The sequence below is a fragment of the Apteryx rowi genome, unplaced genomic scaffold (assembly GCF_003343035.1).
Source record: "Apteryx rowi isolate R43461 unplaced genomic scaffold, aptRow1 scaffold_105, whole genome shotgun sequence".
NCBI lineage: Eukaryota > Metazoa > Chordata > Aves > Apterygiformes > Apterygidae > Apteryx > Apteryx rowi.
In genome coordinates, this window is record NW_020447253.1 from 152,012 (window position 1) to 170,073 (window position 18,062).

General features: G+C 38.2%; 1 protein-coding gene across 1 annotated transcript in view; it reads left to right on the plus strand.

The window, feature by feature from the left end:
* The window catches only part of GRIN2A (glutamate ionotropic receptor NMDA type subunit 2A), a 183,281-nt gene that overhangs the window by 119,314 nt on the left and 45,905 nt on the right, over window positions 1–18,062 (plus strand). The window contains exons 3-5 of the mRNA XM_026068603.1: window positions 1,257–1,371; window positions 15,701–15,906; window positions 17,781–17,949. Coding sequence (XP_025924388.1) covers window positions 1,257–1,371; window positions 15,701–15,906; window positions 17,781–17,949 — 490 coding nt within the window. The remainder of the gene's footprint in view (window positions 1–1,256; window positions 1,372–15,700; window positions 15,907–17,780; window positions 17,950–18,062) is intronic.

Genomic DNA, 18,062 nt, shown 5'->3' on the forward strand with positions numbered 1-18,062 from the left:
TATAAATCTGTGAAAGATTATGAGAGAAAATTAACTGGGAGGAAAGTCTAGACCAAAAGAAGAGATGGCCGCAATGCTAGCATTTCTGAATCAACAAAAGGCCTTTGTTTTGGAAAACAGGCTACTTAGTTCAATGAGGAAGGGAAAACAACAGTTAGAAATTAAAAACCAATATATACAAAACAAGAAATGGAAAAACTAGGTAGTATTAGAATACTGTAAAATTAGTATAAACTCAGTCAAGACCTTCCGGGACAAATCCATGGCTAGAAAAGCTCCAGGACTCAATGGAGTTGAAGGATGTTTCCACATGGAGTACAGAGGTCCCTCCCTGAAGGCAGGTCAGGTCCGATCCACCTTTGTCTCGGAGGGCCGTGCTCCCAACGGTTCCAGCCCTGGACTAGCTTTCGTGGAGCTGCCTGCAGTCTTGTTAGCCAGAGTTCATACGTGTGCCTCGATGACATAGCCCAGGTCAGAGCGATGACTTGGTAGATATGGTATAATCATTAATAATCACCATATTGCTGCTAAGTATTTTTCTATCCTCAGAACATTCGGGTTAGCATAGCAATACAGGAGGAGAAAGGGTTGTTAGGGAAACTAAGCAAGCAATAAATACGGTGGCACTTAGACTTTTCATATGTGGGTTAATTTAAAAAAAAAGCACCCCACCATCAGTTGTTTATAACTGAAAATGTTGAAGTGAAATATCATTGACTCTTTCAAAGTTTTTCTGTATGTTTTTGGCTGAAGCTAGTAGGGGAAATTATCCAAGCATTGCAAAGATACCGTTCAAAGCTGCAGTATCAGAGGGGCTGGTGGGATTCTTGGAGGTGCAAGTAGGTGAAACCAGAGTAGATACACTTACCTCTGGGTATTACAGTGGTGAGGCAATAGTATACATTGCGTACGCGTCTGATATAGACATGTTTCAAAGGTGCTGAAAAACCGATGAGGTTGTGCAAAGTGTGAAAAGATAATGCATGGAGTACACAGCGAATTGTATACAACATGGAAACTATTTCTTTAAAAATGTCTGCATTAAAAATCATACATAAATAATATTTTGCTTTTTCATCTATAAGGAATGCATAAAAATGCACAGATTCTCCACACTGCAAACCTAGGCTTTTCACAGCATTAATGGGATTTATTACATGTATTTCGTCAGTGACTCTGATGACTGAATTAGCTTGCTCGTTAACTGCTGGACAGCTCATTAATTTTTCACTGAACTTTTTTTTTTTTCCTTCTAGGTTTATGATGAATGTGACTTGGGAAGGTAAAGATTTGTCCTTCACAGCAGATGGCTATCAGGCACATCCCCGGCTGGTGGTAATAGTACTGAACAACGATCGTGAGTGGGAAAAGGCGAGTATTATCTGTTGGTAAAAGAGATGAGAGGAGACAGGAGAGAGTTGCTACAACCCTATTAATGGCAAATAGACAGATTAACGTCACAGATGTCAATAATGATATTCTGCTGTAACAGATTTGTCACAACAGTTCAGAAAAGATAATTTTACCTTATTCTATTTACCTATTCTATGTAGGTCTAAAGAGTTCTAACAGAGAAAGCAGTGTATCAGTGAAGATATGCCATGTAGATTTCAGACAGGTTTTTTGAATCACATCTTGCATTTCTTCTCACAATTTAGTGAAATAAAATGGATGACAAAAATCTCCTGAAACTTGGGCCTTAGTTACTTAAATTTGTATGATTTGCATATATGAACACAGTCCAGGAGCCCTTCAAATATTTCTTTTGTTTTCATATTTTTCAATAGTTCTTATAATAAAAGTATATTTTTTGCAAACCATGAAATTCTTTTTGAATTGGAGGATAATCCATATAAAGTATGCCTACAAATTCAGAATCTTGACTTGTGTTCTTCTGGTAGGCAGGTGATCTCCATAAATCTTTATATAGACTAAAAGGAAAATGTACTGTGGAGAGAAAATAATATTATTTTCTTAGATGTGTATTAAAGAGGCAGAGTGCAGTGACCTAGAATCTAAGCATAGTGTGGGACTGAGCCTCCACTCCAGATCTTCCCTATAGAAAATGTATTTACTGCAGCCAGGTTCTGCTACCCATTTTTATGTATTTGAAAAGAATGGAAGCATCATACTTTTGTGTATATAGTCTGAAGAGATGTATATTTTAAATCCTCTGGGTCTTAATAGGAGGGTTAGTCATATATACAAGCAATAAAAGAGGAAGTTTGTCCTGAGCATTTTTTCTTTTTTAATACTGCCACCTCAGCTCGTGATTCCTTTGGCTCTGATGTTTTGCAGGTTATCTGAGGTCTTATGTTTTAAGAACAGGTAACCTTGGAAAATATTTACAGTTTGAGAACCACCTGTATATAGCCCCCCAATTTATTTTAAGTTCATAAAATGTGATCCTGCATTATCACATTTGCTGCTGAAATCTATAAACTCTTTTGTCTCTGTATAAACTCTTTTTTTTTAGAATCCCATAAAATGTTAAATTTCACTTTGTAAGACTGCCAGACTTTTAATGACATTGAATATTAATGATAAAATATGAATTACTGTAGGATATCTAAGTAAATATGCTAGTGATACAAAAACATAAGAAGTAGTGCTAGATTATGCTATGCACTCCTGGACATTCATTTGATGCAAATTTAATTCTCTCGATAAGTTTAATCCTATCCAGATGTGTCAGTCTGAATCTTTGGAGGGTAACCATTTGCTCAGTAACCATTATGAAAATTTTTTATCCTATTTTAAAGTTATGCATATCATATATAAAGTTCTGGAGAAAAATATTATACTACATGGGGAATATTAGTATGAGGCACCAAAGGGACAAAATGGTTAAAGACAGAGTCAACATCCTTATGGAATCATAATTTCATACGTTTTATATCTTGAAACTTCTCTTAAGAGACCATTCAAAGGACAAGGGGAAATTGGTTTGATGTTTTTGAAAAATGAGCTAATAACAGCATAGAAATCCTGGCTATATGAACACACAATATTTCAAAGAAATAGCTGAGGCCTGTTTTAACCTTCAAGTGACTCCCACAGGAGAAGGGTGGATGTGGTGCGGGTTCTGCTCCGGGCGAGGGGCGGCAGCGGCAGCCGCGCACGGCCCGTCCACTGCGCTGGGCCACCGGGCTCTGCGGAGCCTCTTGCGCCCCTCCTCTGGGCAGTTTTTGGTCTGGTAAATCCCTTCCTGCTCAGTGCTCTTTTTGCAGCCTTTCTGGGGGGGAAAAAAGAGTGACTGAAGGGCGGCTGCTGCCCAGAATAATTTACGCACCTACTTCTGGCGGCCCCCTCGCTGGCTTTCGAGCCCTGTTGGTAGCAGGTCAGGCGAGTCGCTCTGGCAGAGGCAGCCCGCCCCAGCTGCAGCTTCGTGTCTGCTTCCCCAGCGTAGGGCTGTGCGACGGAGGCCAGGTTTAACTACGTCGCAGGGGAGAGGAGAAAGGTGGCCAGAACGGGCTGTCATCGCTGGAATTATTCTTGTGACCACAAGCTGATCCTTGCCTGTATGGGGGAAGACAGATAGACAAATTATCCTGGCAAGCTGCTCTTGGCCATACTTGTGCACCCCAGATTTATAGCAGCAGAGTTTCATTATGCACTTTAGAAATAATAGAAAAGTTCCTCTGACTTAGAGACATAGAAAGGTCCTTGCCCAACCCAGCAGTTTTTTCAAACCTATCTGTAATGCCATCTTTATGTGTTTTTTCAAGTCTCTTTTCTCACTCCACATCTCTTAGCAAATTTCTTTCTTCTCTTTGTTTCTTTCTCCTTGTGGTAGCTGCTCTGCTCAATTTTAAAACTGTCTAGGTTGGAGATTGTCTGAGATCCAATGTTTCCTGCTTTGAGTTTTCAGACAGGTGCATGCTTTTACTTCCAATTACATTATTTCAATGAGTTTCACAGATTTGTTCTATTGAAGTTTTATTAAATAGCCTCAATCCTATATGGAAAACATCAAGTCTAGTAAAATCTAGTAAAATGATTCACTTGTGTGAAAAACTGATAATGCAACAGTCTGCTAATCCTTGTAACTAATGTACATAGAAATTGCAAGTAGTTATTATTTATTTACCCAATCTTCTCTTGAAAATACAAGATTTAATATGAAAACTCAATTCAGTTTCCTTTGGCTTTAGTATAATAATCTGCTTTTACTTAAATACAATTTTTCCTTGGTCTCAAAATTGACATACTTGTCTCAAGGCTTGAGGTTATAGAAAATCCATTAAACCATAGTCGAAGAGCATACATCTTACCCTAGGAAAGTAAGTTCCTTTTTCCTGTACAAATGACCCAACATCAAAACTTTGAAATGGAAACTTCCCACATAAATGGGGTTGACTGAGAGATTTGTCCCATTCTGAAAAAAGCTGGTTGGCTGATAATAGTTTGGAGACTGCAGATCACTTTTGGGCATGTTCAGCAGGCATCCAGCAAGATATTTTGACAAGCAGCTGCTCAAACTTCTGACATCAACATTCATATTCTTTCTGCTAATCTTGACAGGCAAAGGGGCTGCTGTTCTCAGGCAAGAGATTTTTAATAAGACAAGTTTAATGTGTGTGTTTCAATGAAACTCCATAAATTTGCCAGAAGTAACAGTGTTGGCCAAACACCACCAAAGTGCTAAAGGAACGCTGCGAGCTCTGCGGCAAACCTCGGCAGCGCAGGGCAGCGGTGCCGGCGGCAGCGGCCTCGCGGGGTCCATCTCCGCGTGGGGTGACTCTCGCCCAGCCCCCTAACTTCACTCAGTTTCAAACTTCAGAGTCCCTTTTTTTTTTAAAGCTTGGAAGATTAATTGGAAATAAAACATCTCCATCCAATATTAAATTTGCACACTGGAATATAATTAACAGTGGCTAAATTAGGTCAACACAGGCACTTTAATTAGCTGTGTATATCATATATGTTCAACAAGGTTGGGAACACTGTATTGCAATTAAAGAAGAGTGTTTTACACCTGTAAAGATGAGTACCAGAATAGAAACAATTTTCACTAGTGCTCCCAGATAGGTATAGATAAAATTACCACTATTGTCTGCATTTCCTTCTCTTTTTTGAAAAGTCTAATTGTTGCACTAATATGGCTAAAGTTGTAGTTTAAATTTTGATTTCTTCCTTACATTGGTGCGTGTGAGTGCTTCCTGGAAGGTACAGTCTGCGTGACGTTACTGGCTGCGTTTGGATTATGGAAAAACCTGTTGATGTAGGGAAGGAAGTGAGCACCTGCCCTCTCCTGTGCAAAGAAGTGTTTCTAAGTGTTGGGAGAATTTGTGAGATGTGAAAGTCCAATATTTTTGTAGCCAATGAAATTTTACAAGAAGCAAGAGTAACAGATATTACATAGCTAGCAGTTGCTAGTTAAATGTCGTTGCAAGAATCATTACTTCTTATATTCAGATTTATTATAATTATAACCAGTCATCTTTAACTTTGTATTAATGCAACATGCAATGTGGAACTAGATTTTGTTCTGATTAACTTGCATATGCCAGGTTTGCGAGCTCTGTGTCAGGTGGTACGCACTTGTACCGCAGCAGCAATGAGTGGGCAGGGGGTGTGTGATCCCTGCCTGGGGTAAATGAACCGCGTTCTTCACGGAGAGCTCCGTCTGCCTCATAACATCCAGTCCACGTAGCTGAGAGAAGACAACTCTCGGATACAACGTTATAGGTGAAACTTCACCGGACAAGAACTGGAAAGCATAACGCTAGGTCAGATTTCTTACAGTGCTTTGTGTCAGAGTATTATGATGATAAAACATCACTGAGATACTTCAGGGCGATTTCCCAGGAAAACTCAGTTGCATCCAGAGCTGGTGTCGTGACAGCTGAAAAATCATGATGCCTCATGATAGACATTCACTACAGGTTGTGAAGAAATGTATATACTTTAACTAGGACAGCTGAAATTGTGTGATCCATTTACTGCTATATATTGTGCCTGGGACATACTGTAGTTCTGTGGCCTAGTATGATACGGAAAGGTTTTTAAGCAGAACTTTGCATCTTGCATAGCAGATACAGCAATACCTCTTTAACATTTGCTATTTTGTTATTTTCTTTGTTCCATCCTTGTTGCTTAGTCTATTAGTCTTACTGTAAATATGCCTATCCTGACACTTATTGTTGAGTATGTTGTTTCTGTACCAGTGAGCTTTTGTTTGGCTTAAAGGCGCTTCCTTTGACCTTTACTGTGCTGAATGCAGTCCGAATTGCTGCAATTGTTCTGCAGCATTTCTTAAATGCTGTAATCCTAAAAAGGGATGGTGGTTCTCTCTGTTGCTGAGAAGGAATCATAGCTGTCATGCAAAGGAGCAGTGAAGTGTGCTTTGCTCCTGTGCTTTGCAGCTAGTGCTGGAGAGGAGAGAAAAGGAGTAGGAGGACTTTCAGTGCAGCTGTTCCTCTCCCGAAGCGAAGGTGGCCGTCTGGAGACCTCCGGAGAGCCAGATCTTAACTGAGTGCGGAGAAGGACAAAAAGGCTTCCAGCGCCGGGTGGGAGAGGTAGGGGGCTGCCAGTATGTTTAGCTCCTTTCCTCTTTAATGACATAATCAACTTCTAAAATGGTTTCTCTGGCATGAGTCTGAGTTCTTGTGCTACATAAAAATAGTTGGGACGTTTCCTAAAGCCAAGACTATACCAACCACTGAGGATTTGGTGAGTGCTCATTATTAATTCTGTACTAAACGATGAGGCTACAGGAGCTGGTAGCTTTTTTCTCTCCCTGTTTTTCTATAAACTCTCTGGGCATTTTGTTTTCCTTTGAGCCCTGGCGATCACAGTATTGGTGCTTTGCTATCAGCATAAGGAGCGCCCATGAGGAAAGAGCAGTACATTTGCATACCCCATATGAGATTTTGCAGCAAATTTTGAATACTTCAGAGTCTTAAAATGGATGTCTTCAAACCACCTAGGTTTGACAATTCCCTATTACAATTCCCTATTAGTAAGACATGAAAGTGCTTATACAGTATTTTTTCTTTTAGACTTAGAATGTTGTTGTGAAATATGGACATTCAAAAATATGAAGCGACACAAAGGTTTGCAGCAGAAGGTGTACAACAGATGCTGTTTCTGGAGGAAAGGGTTTTGCTCGTGCCTCGCCCTGCAGTTGCTTGTTACTGCTAACCTAACAAAGTTAGTTTATGCTCTCCAGTTATTGACTTAAAACCACCCCTTAATTCCTTGGAAGTGGAAAAGTGTGATGGAATAAAGATAACAGCTTTTCTACAAAGCAAGACAGGTTAGATTATGCAATTGCTCAGCATTATTTTCTTCACAAAAGTGAGGCAGTTCAAAAATATGTTTGCAGTAGATGCATATATCTAGCACAGCAAGAACCTTAGCAAGGTTTAGTGACTTGGACAGTGCTGGGGGCGCATATAGTGTCCATTTCATCATGTAACGTTTTGCTTGCACAAGGATAATGACTGTGTCTTGTGCACCGTTCCCATCTGCTGGGAAGAGGGTGATATGACAGGGTGGATTTGTTTGCTGTCTGCGAGGTGTGCCGGTGTGACAGACTTCCTTCACGTGCCCGCGCTGGCACGCAGGGAAGGTCCTGCTCGCCTCTGTTTGCTCTGTTTCTCTGACACGTTGGTCTCTGTGCCCATGGGTCGCTAGGGTTGTGTCAACCATTGCTGTCTTATTTAGAGATTGTACCAGCTACCGCAGCTGGGGAGGGGACTCTGTGAGGTACCATAATGAATAACTTTGCTAGTTTTCTTTTTTCTTTCTTGCTTAGACTAGCCATGTTTGTCTAACTGTTATACAGCAATGCCACAAATGGTTCATTATCACCCTCCTCAGCTGCAATCTTCAGAAGATGAACATGCAGAGATGAGGGGGATCACTCCATGTAATACGGTCTGTTTGTAGGGCATTTAGTCCAGCGTGAACGAGAGGAGGATCTCATAGCTGCTAATTCAGGCTGACATCAAAGGAGCTCTTCCATGCTCTCAGCTACTCTGTGTTCCTGTATCCTGCAGAGATTAAACCAAAGGGAAAATTCCAGAGTGCAAATGAAGATGGAAGAAATAGTCAAGGGAATGTTCAAAAAGTACACGATTGCATACATACACGTATTTGTATAACGAAAGCAGTGGTTGCAACTCCATGCCTGAAGCTGTTTTGCACTTACAATAGTGAATCAAACCCTTTGTGTGTGAGTCCCAGTTTGAGTCCCAGTCTTTTGGCCATAAACAAAAGATTCGTATAGTTTGGGGCAGGACCTTTCCTGAAGACAATTCCATTGCCCTTTTTTCAAATGAATACCATCTTCCTTATTTCTCTGAGACTGAAGCCACATCATTATCAATCTAATCAGGAATCAAAAACCTCTGGATATTTTGTGGCATTTCAACACGGGAGAATAAAGGTTATTTGGATCTGTTTTTTGACAGTTCCATACCAGAGCATGTCTGTATTTTTTTGAACATTATTCTTAGCTTGAATTTTCTGTTTGAAATGTGTTTGCTTTACAAACACACACTAATGTGTTTATTACTTTCAACTCCACCTTAAGGTAGTTTTGCGTTCTTCCCCCCGCCCCTTTTTAATCTAGCAACACAGATATACTGTAGTGTCTGCTGAGAATAAGCTCGTTTTCCCTTTTAATTTCTCTAGTAATGTTAATTGAATTCTTAGGAAGTTTAAGCAGAAAGAAAGCTCTCTTTCTAGACCCGCTTTTATGCTCTTTGCACTCTAAGCATGCTATTCTATTCTCTGTAGCTCTATTTGCCGCACACTGTAACTAAATGTAGTTAATTGGGTTTAAGGTTGGAGCATAAATCTAATTTTCAGACCTGTCTTTGAACTACTCAGTAATTCCATCTTTCAGCTTGCATAATCCAGAAGTCCAAATGTTCCTTCTCTACTGTATTTAATGTTCAAGTAAATGGGTGTCATTCTAAAAAAAGTCATGTTACTTCAATGAAAAAGAGATGTTAAAAGAGCATACTTTAGAAAAATAGGTAGATTTTTCCTGTGTACTACCTGTGCCTAGAGGTGCTAAGGAAATGATTCCTGAGCGCATGAGATTTCTTACCAGCACATGGGTGCAGGTGTGAATAACTGTGTTACACTTAGGTGGGGAATGATCTTAAATATTCTTAGCTTCCTAGGGAAGAGGAAAGGAATATGTTATGTGCTGAAACGGAGGCAAGAGATATTGAGAAAACTGCCCTGATTTGTCTACAGCTAAATTTGCTGTCACTGGGGAGAGGCCACACCAAGGATAAATGTTACATCATATATTGGCTTTATTTTAAATTCAAGATGTCTGGGCCTGCCACATGAGCTCAGATACATCAGATTCTCCATGAAGCAGAACGGAGTGTGTCTGGCTGCGCACCAGCATGGTGCTGTGCTTTCAGGCCTGTGCTGCAGGGCAGGAGTCTTGCTTCCAGTGGCACTCGAGGAATTCATTTTTCTGACCACCCAAAAAGTTTTGAGATATTAAAAATGTTTGTGTTCTGTTTCAGAGAAAAAAAGTTAATTTCAAATTCCCATCAATCTGCAACCCAAACAGTTGAAAATGTTGAAACTCTTTCTCCTCAAATTTATCTCTACGCTATTGTAATAAGTTAGAATGTATTTCTAGATAGCAATTCTACAACTATAGGTATGACATCTTCATCAAAATTAAATTATTCCTTTACATAATAGTTATTTGAACAAATGTTTAAACAGACTTGGGCAAGTGATCCCTACATTCCACTTGTTTCTTTCTCTTGATTTTGGAATGAGTATTCTCCTGACATTTGCTTTTAAAATATAAAATCTCTAATAAGTCCTTCAGTTTTTCTTCAACTTTAGTATTATTATGTGGTAGCTAACAAGAAACAGTGTAGATATTAAGCTTTTATATTGTTTTATATTGTTTATATTGTTCACAGTTCTCTCCTTTGCTCTTTTTAGGTATGTAGGCTCCTTCGGTTTTGCAGTATGATTCAAATCCATCAGATATCTGAATTTTTCAAAATTAAACCACAATGAATCACAATATTATACCTTTAACATCCTTAGAGGAAATCTAGGAGGACCAAGTTGCAGCTCATTGATGCATAACAGCAGTATCTTTGGCTTCTGTTTGATAGTGTTGTCTTTCTATTATTAACAGTTTAGCATAGCCTGCATCAGACCAGCGACTTCGGATTTCATGACTTTTTTTATACCGCTTGCTATAAAAAGTCATTAAATCTTAGTTGTTGTGAGACAATTCTGGGTGCATATTTTTCTTTCAATTTAAATTCCTGTGGTGCATACCACACAAATATAACTTTGCATTGCAGAAAGATAACCTGTGACATTTTAAAGAGTAATTTAGGCTTTAAAGGCATTTTTTGCAGTTATATGCAAAGAACCTAGACCAAATGCAAAAGTAGCCTATTTTCCATACTTGAGGCTGGTAGTTTAAATTGCAAATTTGAATTTTGTATACTTGGTGAACAGTCTGCTTAGTGTTTCAGTTTTGTGTTGTGCTCAAGTATTTGTAGCTAAACAATGTTTAAACAGGCAAAAGCTGTTTTTTTATTTGATATTTTTCTCCAGGGTCCTCCGCAGGGTTTCAGACTATGACTAGCTTTTCTTCTTATCCCCCCCCCCCCCAGGTAGTATACTTGCACATCTAAATTTCAAAAACTTAAAATTTCATTCATTAATTAGTTGAGAATTATTCCTCTCACTTAGAGTTTTTCACCAAAAGCATACATATCAAATGTGTTCTAGCATTCAAATTGTTTGTCATTAACATTATAAAACATTGCATAAAGGCTATATCTGTGATACCAATAGTAGTAATCATGGTAGTTTAAAGACAAACCCATTCTATCTCAAATCTAGATGTTTGGACTTGCTCGGAGGATGCCCTTTTTCAGCTCATTTTGTCCGTAGTTATCATGATCACTAAGTAGCACGCTCTGAAAATTTGCTGTAGAAAGTCAGGCATGCACGTATACTCACAGTGAGTGCTGCAAAACACCAGAGACAACTGCGTTTTGAAACTGTCCACGTTGGTAAGCTATTTCACTGTAAAATGGTTTATTCAAATATCACTGCTGTCTTCTACCGAGAACAGCAACTGAACTTTTCATATTCTGCTTTTCATGTTCTGTATATGAACTTATTCATATTCTATAGTATTTATAGTGGCCTTTATAGGAGAAGCCAGGATTTGCATTTTATTTTTAACTCCTCAGATATTTTGCTTTGTTATCATAGGTAAGTCACTTTAACAACCAGTGTTGAATGAGAACTTAACATTTGAGTTTGCAGTGTAATCACAAGTTTTTACGCTTTGTAAGCAATCATCTTCTATATTATATTCATAAACAAACTCTGTGATAAAATGACTATGAATGTTGTTATAACTTGGGATTTTTTCCTAAGCAGTGTGCAGGTTTTTTTGGCATGCCAGCTTTTACTAGTCTCTACAATAGCCAGCATATGCCCTAATTTATGTACCTGGAAAATGGAGTTTCAGTTAGCTATCCAGCTTGCAGGGGAGGTTTAGTTACTTTAGTTCTTTCAGTATGAATCATTCTAAGAGCAATGAGGAGTTGATGGTATTGCTAACGATCTGGCAAGATTGTCAGTCCCGTGTGTTTTTTTTTATAATGTGCTAAGCTTCAGCAGGTAATAGGAATTTTAAGTGACTCAACTGCAGTCATTGACTATGATCCCATCTTGTCTGTAAGTACATTTTTCCCTCTTCAGGATAGTTATCTCCAAACCATTGCAAAATATATTTTTTAATCTAAACAAGTGTATTGGTTGCCCATATAAAAATCTTTCTGAGAAGATTCTTCTTCAAATAACCAGTAATCTTTTCTGCTTTTTTAAAAAATTGACATCAGAGTCTGAAAATATCCTTTTCTTATCTCACTTAAGAGAATGTAACCAAGCTGTTGAATGACTGCTTCACAGTGAATAAAATTCAGTCTATGCTCAGAGCCTTATGGTAAATATGAAAATGATCATGATTATTTTTGGTTGAAAGTGCATGCTGCTTTTTCAGAAGTAGTGGATAAAATTGGAAGTTAAGGTGAAATTAATTCCTTTAAATGAATTAAGAGCCTGAGTTTTATTAAAACCCCAAAGGAACTTAGATACTTTGGTTTAATGTGTCATGGTTTCAGTTTTATTAATTATATTTAATATTAGTGAATGTTCATGCAGAAGGACAAAATGTTAGCTTCAAGTGATACTTTTGTCAACTCTGCTAATGGAAAGCACCGTCGACTCTATCATGAGAGAGGAAATTGCCCTGTATGGGAGAGAGCAGTGGGAGTGCCTGCAGCTCTGCCTGGGGACGGGTGATGAGCCAGCTGAGAGCTTATGGGTGAGGATTAGGGGGCAGACCAATGTCGGTGATGTCATGATGGGTGTCTGCCACCGACTGTCAGATCAAGAAGAAGTAGTTGATGAGGTCTTCTTCAGATAACAGGAAGAAGCCTCGTGTTCACAGGCTCTGGTCCTTGTGGGGAACGTTAACCACCCTGATAGCTGGTTGGAGGGACAACGCAGCAGGGCACAAGCAATCCAGGAGGTTTCTGGACTGTATTGATGACAGCTTCCTGAAACAGGTGATTAAGAAGCTGATGAGGGGAGATGGCTCTGCTGGACCTTATACTTACAAACAAGGAAGACCTGGTTGGGGTTGTGAAGGTCAGGGACAGCCTTGGCTGCACTGACCGTGAGATGGTGCAGTTCAGCATCCTGAAAGGAGGGAACAAGGCTCTCCCTTCCATATTTGCATAAAACTAAAGTCTTATCCTCCATTAAATGGTCTTATCTTAAATGGTCTAAAGTCTTATCCTCCATAAATGAATATGAAAAAAGTGATGTCACCATTCAAAACTATTGCTGAAAGATAGAAGGAAGTGCAACATCTCTTCTTCAACAGTACAGCTATTTAGAAATCAAAATAGCAAGTAAAGATGGAAACTCTTCACTTATGAGTCCAGCCTTTGCAACAGAGTAAATACAACATCTGTGCTAACCATTTCTTAATTAGAATAGATAAAATCTAGCACAAACATTTCCCAAACAAGAAGAATGACCTGCAGGCATTTTCTAATTAATATCCTTCCTCATTTGCCGTTCTTAGCCCACCAGCAAGGTTCCCTCCAAACTGTTCTGCCATTTTTTTTCTACCACCCTTCATGACGTTGAAATCTTCCTCTTGTACTTTTCTTTCATTGTGCTTCCTGACACTGTGGATTACTCACAGTATTGGTGATAGAGGGGACAATCAGCAACGGGCGTGTGCTTTGTGCACCGCCTAAAGCCCAGACGAAGTCAGTCTGACACCCTGGGACTGCAGCAGTAGACCTATTTGGACAGCAAAATAGGAAGGCAAGGTCTTAGTTTTTAATTATTTTTTAAATAAGGTAACAACGAGTGAATGTTGAGATAAATCCATTGAATGCCACAGATACAAATTTTGGACCTAACTTTTGAGACTTGCTCACCACAAAACATTTTTCCATAGAGATGCAACTGTTAAAGGAAATTAACATTTTCCCAAATTCAGCTGTTTAAAAATATCACCATTTATGTCCTCCTCAGAACAGTAAAATGGCAGTTAATCCAATTATAAACATTGAAAGAGGATCATGATTCTTTGTTTAAAAACAACAAAACAGTTGTATTTTTGACAGGATCAGGTGAGCTCATATTCTTGCGAGCCGCTCATGTTCCTGTTGTTCCATATGAACTGATGCAACCGCAAGGGGGTGGTTTGCAGGGAGAAACACTTCTGAATTATGCAGAGCTGCCTGCCTCCTCCCATCATCCGGTATCTAGTGATTTGGAAAGGCAGGTGCTGCCACGGCCATGCTCCCGAGCACACAAACGCAACTGAATCCCTGTCACATTTCTTTTATTTTTGCTGGTTGGGATAGGCAGGTGGTATGGCACGTGGTTCCACTTTTTTCCCCACTGTTGAAATTGATGTTTCACTTGGCACGTTTGCACTTTGTTAGGCTGAAGTACTACTCTGGCTGGAATTTTCCCCGTTCCTGTGGGCCAACTTCAAGGAACGCTTAGGGTGCAGGCATAAAGAGCACTCTGTAAGCGAGCGTACGCAGGCACAGACTCTGCTGCGAATGAGAGTATATACTATAACTTGACAATCAACCCATTTTTATGATGCAGCTGTCTCATACAGAGTTAAATAGGTTTGTTTCCATGTGCGTGAAATTGGTTTTCTTGCAAAAGCTTCATCTGTTGAGTTTGGTTCAATTTCGTACTCGAACTGTCTAAGTGGTATTCAGAAATCCGGTGCCCAGCTCCCACTCATTTAGATTTGAATTCCTAATTCCCTTGAGATACATTTAAGTTAGGAAATTCAAAGTACAGAGATTTGGCATTTTTGTATCTTATCTTAAAGCTTAGTAAAACATCATGCCTTATAAACAGGATGGAAAGCAAACTGCAAAGGGTATGTGCTTATGTGTTTCCCTCAATAGGAATGTATATAAATCATATTCCTCAAGTGCTTTTGTGATTCATTTTTAAGTCTTTAGAAAACAGAAGGGGGTGACAGTTTCTTATGCTTTTCTGAACCTGACTGTGGAATACTGTACTGTTAATTTCAGCCTGTTTTCCTTGCAAAACAAATATTTTGTCAATCTCATGATTATGTTATAATTTGTTTAGCTTAAGTAACTGAAGGATTATTAAAAGGCCTTGTGTTATAAATTTTGTTGATTGTTAGCTCATTTATGTTGTCTGTCATCACTAGTCAGATAAAACATGCAATTAGATTTATAGATGCAAAGTAGTTAAGCACAATATGAAAAAGAAAATGCTAAGGTTTTCAAGATATTTAAATAATTTATGAATCATTTGCTACTTGCTGGTGTTCTGGCAGCTGAAAAAAATGTGGGCTAGTTTAGAAGGAAAATTTATAATAGTAAATACATAGAAAAGTTTAAATTAAAATGGAGTATGCTTTCTTGCATTCCCTCTAAGTGATAAAAGTACATATTTACTTTAAGGGTTGAGATTTACTTGATTACTTGTTGTACCTTTAAGATTATTTGGCATTAACTAAGACAGAATAAAATACATTATTGAACTAAATCGTGCACAATTGGAATTTGTGTTTACTAAAAATGTAATTTGGTCTGGGCCAGGTGTAATGGAACCCCAGTACTAGGTAAAATACTAACATCTCTAAAGACAGCTGTAATAAATGGAAGAGATTTGTCTTTTGACAAGATACAAAAATAATGTTCTGATAGCTTGGTCATCAGTCTGAGGGGTTTTTGAGGGGTTTATCCCTCTCTCCCCCACTGAGGCTTGTTTGCTGACTACTGCAAACTCATCCCCATTGCAGATGGAGTATCTGCTTGCTGTTCTGGTTCCAGTGCAAATGATACATGTCAAATTTTCGTGCATTTGTAGCCATGTGTTAGAGAGCGATAACTGATGTCATCCAGTCTTTATAAAGTTGTTACCTCTTAAAATAGCAGTCTTATTTGTCTTTACTGCAATGCATTTTCTCACTTAATGCAATTACTAAAGAGTTCTAAGGAAGTTTTGATAATGAAAATCTAAGACAACTGTCTTTGTAATACAATTTCCCATAACTGTATCTCAGCAAATTTAATGTTAGATCTCATTGGTCGAAAACAAACAAGAAGGTATCAGCAGCATGTATGTCTTCGCATTTCAGGTGGGAAAATGGGATAACAACTCACTGAGTCTGAAGTACTCTGTCTGGCCAAGGTATAGCTCTTTTGCAGACAGTGACCCAGACGATAACCATTTGAGCATTGTCACCCTGGAGGAGGCTCCCTTTGTCATTGTTGAGGATGTGGATCCTTTGATGGAAACTTGCCAAAAAAACACTGTGCCATGTCGTAAATTTGTCAAAATTAAGTAAGTAAATACACAATATTCCTCCTTTTTTTTGAGTGCAAAAAAAAATTCCCTTTATTTCCCTATTTTCTCATTAATTCCTATTTCTTTCACTGTATGAATTTTTTCTGCATCTTGCTTTTTTCACTTTTCCTTCAGTATCTTTCTTGCTCTTCCTTTCTCCCGTTCCCACACAGTATGCCTTTCTTTGCACAGTTTTTTCCTTTTAATAAGTTGAAAGGGGAATCGATTCCATTTCTGGTTAAATACATGTAAATCACGGTGAATTAATAACAAGATAGTAAGTTTATAGTAAATTCAAAATCAACTAGAGTTAGCCTTTTCCAGTCAGATGAAAGAAGACTGTATATTCTAAAATCAGGTTCTGTTTTAATGAGTCCTCTTTGAATTGTTTCCAGGTATGTAGAAATGTGCCTGTTGTAATTCGTGTTTAACAGTTTGAGAATGCCTCCTATTGAAAAATATATTTATGCTTAAGTTTGGTACAGGATAAACCACACCAGCCCAAAATACCACTGTGACATACTGGCTAGAGAAAAGTTCACTGGTAATTGCTCTATAGTTTTGGAGTAATCATTAGAAATCAGTGGAAAATTTCTCAATGTGCATTTATCAATATTGTTGCACCCATTCTGTGCAGAAATATGTCTACATATTTCTGAAATGGATATAATAATTGCATTTCTTTAATTGAGCAGGTGTTAGGGGATTTAATCCACGTAAGCAAAGATTTCCAGAGACTGCTGAATGGTATTACATGTACTTGCTGAAGTCCAGAGAAACATTTTGATTGACATAGCTGGACTTTTTGATCAAGTTCTAAACTATTTTTTTATTTCAATTTTGAATTCCTTCAAAGCCCTTAAAATATTGCTTTGGCCTCTCAAGACACTTATATGGAAAATTTCTAGAGGTCATAAAATGGGCATTTAAGAAAAAAGTAAAAGGAAAGTCCTCATCCTGGATCCACATGACTGGTTACAGTTTGGGACTTTGGTTTCTCTTTTCGGTGCTTTTCTGTGGTTGCAGAGTGGTCTGCGTACTCAAAAGGAGTGCAGTACTTGGGCTGAAAGTCACCTTTTCAAACTGCAAGAAAAGGTGCAACATCTGTTTCCAGTACTGCAGCCTGCTGTGCCTTTCACAGCTTACGTGTTGGAAAGTTCTGTAATTACTAAATGACATGTAATCTTATGTCTTAAGAGTGAAAGTAATAAATGTTAAATTTAAGCATAAAATCTGAGTTTGAAACAGATATTTGGATCAGTAAGTGGAGACTGTATGTTTTTATGGCATGTTAATGAAGTGTTTCCGTAGGCCAGATGCTATGACAGAAAGCATGTCTTACAAGGTCTACCATGTCTTCTGTTCATCTCTGGTCAAGCCACTGCAATATTTTATCTCTGTCACATTATCTGTAAAAGTGAGCTAAAGACACTTAACATTATTTTGCCCTGAAAACTGTCTGAAAAGCTTTATGTAAATCCACATTATTATTTTAATAATAGAAAGGAGCCTTATGCTTCATTTTATGCAGCAATTGTTTAGATGAGAAATATTTTAGGACTCAATTGTATTACTGAGTCATTAAAAAAAAAAATCAGAATATAATTAGTGAGAACTACAAACACCATATAAAGCATCCTGGGGATTATTTCTACATTGATTCAGAAAAACGTGGTCCCTCACAAGTATGGAATAGTATAGAGAATGCCATCTCTTAAAAAAAAAAACACAAAAAAACTAGACTTCATATGCAAGTAACTGTCTTCATCTTGGAAAACTAATTACAGAAAGTTGTGTACAATATGCTGAAAATTGCTGTTGTTATTCCATTTTTCACGGCTGATATGTTTGTGTTTCTTGTCTGTTGGCAGCAACTCAACTAATGAAGGAACTAATGTAAAGAAGTGCTGCAAAGGATTCTGCATTGATATCTTGAAGAAATTGTCTAAAACTGTCAAGTTCACATACGACCTGTATTTGGTGACTAATGGGAAACATGGCAAAAAGGTCAATAATGTGTGGAATGGAATGATTGGTGAAGTAAGTTCTGTTAGGTAAAAAAGGCTCTTAAGTAAAAACTTAGCAATGTTTGTTTTTAATTCATTTGGAGATGTGGTATTCCCTACTGAGTAATACTGGTGGTGTCTTTTTTT